Below are 9,206 nucleotides of genomic sequence, written 5' to 3'. Positions count from 1 at the left end.
TTCAAACAAATCATAAACATCCCAATCCCCTTTACTAGTGACTGCTTCAGGGATTAGCAGATCACCAAGTTCCTCCCTAAAAAAAAAAAAGAGACACGGGAAAAGAATCTAACTCTCCACTTCCTTCCCGCTTTTAGATATTATCACATGAGAATGTGATATCCGGAACTATGGCCACCACTTCGTGACCTTGAGGAAGAAGCTGAGAAAAATCCCAAGGAAGTCAACTCTGAAATCAGTCACTAGGCTTTCTGTTATGAGAGGTAATCAACTCCTATTGGTTGGCTGGGTGTGGTGGTTCACACCTGTAATCCCAGCACTTTGGGAGGCCGAGGCAGGTGGATCATGAGGTCAGGAGTTTGAGTCCAGGCTGGCCAACATGGTGAAACCCTGTCTCTACTAAATATACGAAAATTAGCCAGGTGTGGTGGTGCGCCTGTAATCCCAGCTTTCAGGGGGCTGAGGCAGGAGAGCTGTTTGAACCCAAGAGGTGGAGGTTGCAGTGAGCAGAGATTGCACCACTGCACTCCAGCCTGGGTGACAGAGCAAGACTCCATCTTGAAAAAAAATAAATAAAAATAAAAAGTAAATAAAAATAAACTCCTACTGGTTAAGCCACTTTAGTTGCTTATGTTACTTGCAACCAAAAGCACCCCAAATGGTAGGAACACTGAGCCCTGTGAGGCTCAGCTTCCCAAAGACATACACAAAACACTTTGCAAATACAGTCTTGTCAAGGGAGATCACAAAGAGAGTATGTGTGTCTTTGTGTTTAATACAAAGACAGATGCCTATACCCAGGAGTCATCATTTTCCAACCTGAGATTGTCTCCATGATTCTCCTTGCAAGGCCCCACCTGCTGGTCTTTGGAGGTAATGGCAGCCCCTGCCTAGAGGGGCCCAGTTCTGGCCCTACCTTTGGAGTCTGGCTAATTCTGTCAGTAACTCCGGGCACTTATACCCCGCCTCTACCTTGGCGGTGGTGGAGTGGCATCTCTCGGGCACACCTGGATTCCTGCCTCAAGAACTTTCAAAAATGGGCTCCTCTCAATTCCCAACTCAGATCCCTGGGTTCTCATCTGTTGGCTCCTTTTTCGAGGGCGGTGTGAGTTTTCGGGTTCTTTGTAGTCTTTGCCTGACCTAGTACACGTGTTTGTATTAACTGACTGTTTGACTTGTGGATGGCTATTCCAGGGGCTCCAAAGTGTTCCAAATAGAAACTGAGAAGGCCTCAGGGCAGTGGCTCATGCCTATAATCCCAGTATTTTGGGAGGCCGAAGTGGGAGGATCACTTGAGGCCAGAAGTTTGGGACCAACAAATATAGCAAGAGCCTGTCACTGCAAAAAAACAAAAACAAAAACAAAAACAAACAAAAAAAACTTTTAAAAATTAGCTTGGTATGGTGGTGCACGTCTCCAGTCCCAGCTACTTGGGAGGCTGAGGCAGGAGAATTGCTTGAGCCCGGGAGGCGGAGGTTTACAGGGAACTGAGATCACAATTGCACCACTGCACTCCAGCCTGGGCAGGAAAGCGAGACCCTGTCTCAAAAATAATAAAAAAATAATAGTAAAAATAACAACACATAAACATGAAGGTAACAGGCACAAGTCTTAAGTTTGGAAAAACCAGCACTAACAATCTTCACAAGAAGCTACAAGATAGAGACTATCATCACCCCTTTTGACAGATGAGGAAACTGAGGCTGAAGAGGAAAAGATAATTGGCCACGGTCCCACAGGGATTGAGGGACAGGTGGGTGCCAATGCAGACCCCGATGGCTCAGCCCCAGGGCTGTTCCCCACCGTCTTTCCATCCTTTGCAGACAGCTGGTCCGGCGGGGCCTTTGGGCAGTGAGCCCCAGAGCCAGAGCTGAAGCGGGCCCATGCCCGTATTTGCCCAAGCCCTCGGTTCTTCCTCACCCTCCCAGGCTGCAAACACAGATGTGCCTTTTGCTTTTTTCCTTTTTCAGCCACAGCACGCCTGGTCCCGAGCACTGCCTGCCAAACTCCACATTCCTGGCAAGAACTGCAGACAAGCAGGACAGGAAGAGCTCTCTGGCGCTGGCCCCGTAGCACCCTCGCCGGGCTCCCATGCCCACGAGGGGCCCACTCACCTTGAAGCATGCTCCGGTAGGCTGTGTCTGCGATGGCATAGATGTGAGGCGGCATCTCGTGCCTCTTCTTGCCCTTGTACATGTCGACGATCTTCTCTGAGTAGATAGGCAGGTGTTTATAGGGGTTGACCACCACGCAGAAGAGGCCAGAGTATGTCTGCAGACAGAGAACACAGCTTATTTCCAGACCTCCCCCAGGGAAGACAGACCGCACAGAAGCACTCAATGTTCTCATTTTAGAGATGGGGAAACTGAGGCTTGGAGTCTTGGGAGGAAACCCTGGGCCTGACTGGTATTCCAGGTACAGGGGAAGGGAAGAGGAGAAAAGCCAAGGGTGGATTCCCAGACTGCCTATGTGATATTTTGCAACTGTGGGGGGGTTTTGTTTGAGATGGGGTCTTACTCTGTCACCTAGGCTGGAGTACAATGCTATAAACATGACTCACTGCAGCCTTGACCTTTCTGGACTCCGGTGATCCATCTACCTCAGACTCCCGAGTAGCCGGGACTACAGGTAGTCACCACCACACCTGGCTAATGTTTGTATTTTTTGTAGAGATGTAGATTTCACTATGTTGCCCAAGCTGATCTTGAATTGAACTCCTGGGCTCAAACAATCCTCCCTTTCAGTCTTCCAAAGTGCTGGGATTACAGGCATGAGCCATTGCACTTAGCCAAACTGTGAAGTTTTAAAGAGCTCTGGGTCCAAATCTCAGCTCCACTCCTCCAAGCTGTGACTCTACCTCCCTGGACCTCACTGGCTTAAATAACAGCCAGCATTCATTGAGCACTTAGTATGTGCCAGGCACCAAACTAAGCACTACACAGAATCTTTTTAGGATGCTCACAATCTTATTAAATGCTCATCATCTAACAGGTGGCACAGAAAATGAACAGCACACTTAAAATAGTAACTCAGGAACATTAAATAAAGGGACTGTTTACAGACATGTGTGCAGAATTAATGACACCCAACCAGTGATGGAGCAGTTAACAGCAAGAAGAGAAGAGAATGGTGTTTACTTGACTTTTTTTTTTTTTTGAGACAGGGTCTTGCTGTCACCCAGGCTGGAGTGCAATGATGTGATCCTGGCTCACTGCAACCTAGAGTTCCTGGGCTCAAATGACCCTCTCTCCTCAGCCTCCCCAGTAGCTAGTACCACAGGTATGCACCACCATGCTCAGCTAATTTTTTTTTTTTTTGAGACACAGTCTCCCTCTTGTCCCCCAGGCTGGAGTGCAATGGTGCCATCTCAACTCACTGCAACCTCTGCCTCCCTGGTTCAAGCGATTCTCCTGCCTCAGCCTCCCAAGTAGCTGGGATTACAGGCACGCGCCACCACACCCGGCTAATATTTGTATTTTTAGTAGAGACAGGGTTTCACCATGTTGGCCAGGCTGATGTCAAACTCCTGATCTCAGGTGATCTGCCTGCCTCAGCCTCCTAAAGTGCTGGGATTACAGGTGTGAGCTACCGTGCCTGCCCAGGTGTTTTTTTTTTGTTTTTTTTGTTTGTTTGTTTGTTTGTTTTTTGTAGAGACAGGGTTTCACCAGGTTGGTCTCAAACTCCTGAGCTCAGGCGGTGCACCTGTCTCAGCCTCCCAAAGTGCTGGGATTACTGTGCCCAGCCATACAGGAAATGTTAAGTGAACATTGGAGACATAAAAAGCCACACGGCCATAGAAAGGGACCATCCAGAGGGACCTGCAACCACACAGAAGCACGACTGCCAAAACCATGGTCCAGGAGGGAGGGAGAAGAGGTAAAAACACCCCAGCCTCTCTCCTCCTACCACCCTCTCATCTCTTTCTGGTGCCTCCCATTATTCATATCTAAGGAGAAACCCCAGGGAATCAGTCTCTAAAACACGGCAGAGGCATCTCCTTATGGAATCTTCACAACTACTCAGTAACAGTGATTTCCCCACTGCCCGTTTGACAGGAGGGCAAAGTGAGGCTTGGTGAGGTTGTCACCAGGTCACACAGCTGGAGAGAGGTCGGGAACTACTCCCCTCCAGCTGTGTGACCTGGTGACAAGCTCAGCAGCTACTTGGGAGGCAGAGGCAGGAGAGCTGCTTGAATCTGGGAGGCAGAAGTTGTAGTGACTGTTTACCCCAGAGCACCTGCTCCTGACCACTAATGAAATGCCTTCCTCCTCTGTAAAACGGAGACAAACACAGCTGTACCTAAAAAGTATGGAAGCACTGACACATGCTCTCCAAGGTGGATGAACCTCGAAAATATGCCAAGTGAAAGAAGCCAGGCATGAAAGGTCACGCATCATGTCATCTCATTTATGTGAAGCGTCTAGATTAGGCAAAGACACAGAGACAGGAAACAGAATCATGGTTCCCAGGCGCTGGAATAACTGCTGGTGGGTATGGGGTTTCCTCCTGGGGCTATAAGAGCGCTCTGGGGCCAAGTGTAGTGGCTCATGCCTGTAATCCCAGCACTTAGGGAGGCCAAGGCAGGAGGATCACTTCAGGCCAAGAGTTTGAGACCAGCCCAGACAAAAACAGCAAGACCCCACCTCTACAAAAAATTTTAAAAATTAGCTGGTCATGGCGGTGAGCATCTGTAGCCCCAGCTACTTGGGAAGCTGAGTCAGAAGGATTGCTTGAGCTGAGGAGCTCAAGGTTATAGTGAGCTATGATCGCAGCACTGCACTCTGGCCCCTGGGTGCCACAGCAAGACCTTGTCTTGAAATTGATAGCTGCACAACATGGTGAATGCACCAAATGCCACTGTTTTCTTTAAAATGTTTAAAATGGTAAATTTTATGTTACTTACACACTACCATTTAAAAAGTAGCAGTCCTGGCTGGGCACAGTGGCTCATGCCCAGCACTTGGGAGGCCGAGAAGGGTGGATCACAAGGTCAGGAGGTTGAGACCAGCCTGATCAACATGGTGGAACCTTTTATCTACTAAAAATACAAAAATTAGCTGGGCATGGTGGCGGCTGCCTGTAATCCCAGCTACTCAGGAGGTTAAGGCAGGAGAATCACTTGAACCCAGGATGCAGTGGTTGCAATGAGCCCAGATCACACCACTGCACTCCAGCCTGGGTGACAGAGCAAGATTCCATCTCAAGAAAAAAAAAAAAAAAAGCCGTCCTGTCCTACCAGGTGAATAGGAGCATTTGAAGATAATCAGACCAGGGATAAGGGAGCAAAGGCACAAGGCGAACCCCACCATACTGTGTGTGGTGAGGTGCTATCGTCATGATTTTTCATTTCTGGATGCTAGATTCTCCCATGATTGAGGTCACAGTTCAGGAGACAGGCTCCCACCCATCCCACAGGAACTGCTTTCCCCAAGCGATAAACATCAGTACTGCCCAAGACTCTGACGGCCATAAAGCACATCCTCTTCCGAACAAGTGACAGAGAGAGAATCAGAGATCCATCTCTGAGTTACAACGAGGGTGAACCAAGCAACAGAGGGTTAAGGTACTTGACCAAAGCAACCAAGGAAGACCCTGGCAGCACCAAGCCCAGCCTGGCCCACCCCCAGGTGTGCACAGTCCATTATGCTAACCAGCCTAGGCCCATCTGACAGAAACAGAAACTATTGATCATTCCTTCGTTCGTTCATTTTTTCATTCATTCATTCACTCATTCATTATGTATGTCCTAGATGCCATGCAAGGTGCTGGGACTACATTAGAACATAAAAAAAAACACAAGGTCCCTGCCCTCAAGGGGCTTTTAGTCAAGGGCTGGAGCCAGAGAGTGGGAAGGTCTGGCTGGGCGCAGTGGCTCATGCCTATAATCCCAGGACTTCGAGAGATCAAGGCAGGAAGGACCCCTTTTCCCCATTCTATCACCCAGGACCCTCCCACCCATCCTGCAAACACTAGCTACAAGTACCCTGAGGCCGGGGAGCCCCCACTTCCTCCTCTTCAGTCCCAGTACTGACCTTGGTATGGAGTAGGTGCTAACTAAATGCTTGTTAAATGCATATCGACGGAGTAACTTAAGGATACAACTTTCGGAGAGCAGGGGCAGCCTGACTTCATCTCTGTGACCTGGGGCCTTGTGGTGCAGCAGTAGGTAATCAGTAGACCACATGGAGCCAGGGCAGGGGCTATGTCCTGTTCATCGGTGTTCCCCGTCCCCAGGACAAGCCTCCCAAACAGCACGTGCCCAGTCCATGGTCATCTGAATAAAGGTCAACCAAGCCCCACCCTCCTTCAGGTCTTGACTCCACCTCCAGCTCCTGTGGGGCCACACCCACTGTCACACCCCTTTTCAATATAGGTATCATTTGCAGCCCAATCCGTCTTCACTCAAGCCCTTGCTTGACCTGGAGGCAGTCAAGGGCAGTGGCTAAGGGCTCAGAACTGGCTATTAGTTACTTGAATTTGAACCTTCACTCTGCTACTTCGTTTAGTTTTGTTTGAGACAGAGTTTCAGTCTTGTTGCTGAGGCTGGAGTGCAGTGGCTCCATCTCAGCTCACTGCAATCTCGGCCTCCCACGTTCAAGTGATTCTCCTGCCTCAGCCTCCTGAGTAGCTGGGATTACAGGGGATTACAGGCATGCACCACCATGACCAGCTAATTTTGTATCTGTAGTAGAGACAGGGTTTCTCCATGTTGGTCAGGCTGGTCTTGAACTCCTGACCTCAGGTGATCCGCCCACCTCAGCTTCTCAAAGTGCTGGGATTACAGGTATGAGCCACTGTGCCCGGCCACTCTGCTACTTCTTAGCTGTGTGACCCTGGGCAAGCTTCTTAACCTCACTGAGCCTCAGTTATCTTCATCTACAAAACGGGGCAGCATACCAACAAGCCCTTCCTATGTGTGCTGTGAGATAATGCTCACAAAGCATTTAGCATGGTGACTAGTATGTAGTACTCAATGTTGCGTAGTGACTCTTACTACGCCCCCTTCATTTCATGAGAAGTAAAGTCTTGCCACCTTAGAGCCTTCAATATGCTGTTCCCTCTACCTGGAACACTTTTCCCCTGATCTTCCCACAGCTGTCTCCCTCGCCTCCTTTAGACCTTAGCCTAAATGTCACCTCGTGGACTGTGACCTGCACACTACTGTAATTCCCACATCCCACGCGGTGCCAGGCTCAGGGTAGACACTCAGTCACCTGTAATCCCAGCACTTTGGGAGGCCGATGGGAGGTCAGATCACTTGAGGGCAAGACTTTGAGTTTGAGACCAGCCTGGCCAACATGATGAAACCCCGTTTCTACTAAAAATACAAAAATAAGCCAGGTATGGTGGTGCACGCCTGTAATCCCAGCTACTCAGGAGGCTGAGGCAGGAGAATTGCTTGAACCCAGGAGGCGGAGGTTGCAGTGAGCTGAGATCATGCTGCTGCACTCCAGCCTGGGCGACAGAATAAGACTGTCTCAAAGAAAAAAGAATTCTTACAAAGAAGGAAGGACCATCCAGCCTTTTCAACTCCATCACCAGCTTCTGAAAGAGGAATGTGACTTTCATTCTGTGGTGTTTGGGATACCTCTCCTGGTGCCATGCATGCAGCAAGCACTTAATCCATGCTCCCAGGCAGAGCTGAATCTCTGCTGAGTTCTGCAAAAGCTTTCCAACCAAGCCAGGGTATGACGACAGAGCGAGAGGAAGACGGGGACAGGCAGTGGCACATCTCACGCAGGGCCTCGGGGCTTCAGCATCCAGCTCCTCCTCCCACATCGTTCAGCCACTTCTTCACCTCGACCCAGCCCAACCATAGTTGGCTTCTTTTCTGCCTCTCTGGCCCCAAGAGCCCGTCTCCAGCTGGTTAAGTTCAGAGGTTTCAACATCCCGGCCTCCAGTGTCTCAGCCGGCACGTCACGGGCCCTTAGCAACCCAGCTGCAGGCCCAGGGTTTCCCTCTTGTGACCGTATTAGGAAGCAGCTCCAACTTTTCCCTGACGCTTTATATGGTCAGCCACAGAGCCCTGAGCGGGGGGTGCTCCCAGGGCCTGCAGCAGAAATGAGGAACACGGAGGGAAGGAACACTGGTTTTCAGACACACAGGGCTGGCCGGGCATGGTGGCTCACACCTGTAATCCCCGCACTTTGGGAGGCTGAGGTGGGTGGATCACCTGAGGTCAGGAGTTTGAGACCAGCCTGGCCAATACAGCGAAATCTCATCTCTACTAAAAATACAAAAATTAGCAAGGCGTGGTGGCGCACACCTGTAGTCCTAGCTACTTGGGAGGCTGAGGCAGGAGAATTGCTTGAACCCTGGAGATGGAGGTTACAGTGAGCCGAGATTGCTCCACTGCACTCCAGCCTGGGCGACAGAGGGAGACTCCATCTTGAATAATAATATAAATAGGTGAATAAATAACATCACTGAAGGCTACGTATATAACTGGCAACCACAGTGTCTCTAAGGAGGAGAACTGACAGGTTGAGGAATAGAAATGAAGGGGGAAGTTCTATACACCTTTATACACCATTTTATTTCATATTTGCATCTTACTTATTCAAAAATATATTTTAAGTCTGACAAGATTGTTAACAACGGAAAAACTACAAGGTAGGGGTAAGTGGAAAAAATGCAAACTGCAAAACTACATGGAGCAACTTTTTCTTGCATGTGTGTACATACATGACCCTGCAAATCATGTTTGCCTCCATGTATGCTTTTTGTGATACATACTTATTCTTAAATATCCTCCTGTGGTCTTTGCATAGATTATCCTTGTATTATTGGACGAGGTTCTTTGAAGCAATAATGACTTGAAAGGTCAGAAGGCTGGCCCGGTGGCTCATGCCTGTAATCCCAATATGTTGGGAGGCTGAGGCGGGTGGATCACCTGAGGTCAGGAGTTCAAGACCAGCCTGGTCAACATGGTGAAACTCCCTCTCTACTAAAAATACAAAAATTAGCTGGGCATGGTGGCAGGTGCCTGTAATCCCAGCTACCTGGGAGACTGAGGCAGGAGAATTGCTTGAACCCTGGAGATGGAGGTTGCAGTGAGCCAAGATTGCACCACTGCACTCCAGCCTGGGCAACAGAGCAAGACTCCATTAAAAGAAAAAAAAAAAAAAAAGCCGTCCTGTCCTACCAGGTGAATAGGAGCATTTGAAGATAATCAGACCAGGGATAAGGGAGCAAAGGCACAAGGC

General features: G+C 49.3%; 1 protein-coding gene across 4 annotated transcripts in view; it reads right to left on the bottom strand.

The window, feature by feature from the left end:
* The window catches only part of MYH11 (myosin heavy chain 11), a 156,350-nt gene that overhangs the window by 122,365 nt on the left and 24,779 nt on the right, over positions 1 to 9,206 (bottom strand). For all 4 annotated transcript variants that reach the window (XM_017533167.2, XM_017533185.2, XM_017533189.2 and 1 more), the window contains exon 3: positions 2,115 to 2,271. In XM_017533167.2, the coding sequence (XP_017388656.1) occupies positions 2,115 to 2,271 (157 nt within the window). The remainder of the gene's footprint in view (positions 1 to 2,114; positions 2,272 to 9,206) is intronic.

The sequence above is a fragment of the Cebus imitator genome, unplaced genomic scaffold (assembly GCF_001604975.1).
Source record: "Cebus imitator isolate Cc_AM_T3 unplaced genomic scaffold, Cebus_imitator-1.0 Scaffold4, whole genome shotgun sequence".
Classification (NCBI taxonomy): Eukaryota; Metazoa; Chordata; class Mammalia; order Primates; family Cebidae; genus Cebus; species Cebus imitator.
The sequence above is the reverse complement of the archived record's forward strand: the minus strand, read 5'-3'. Positions and strand labels throughout refer to the sequence as shown.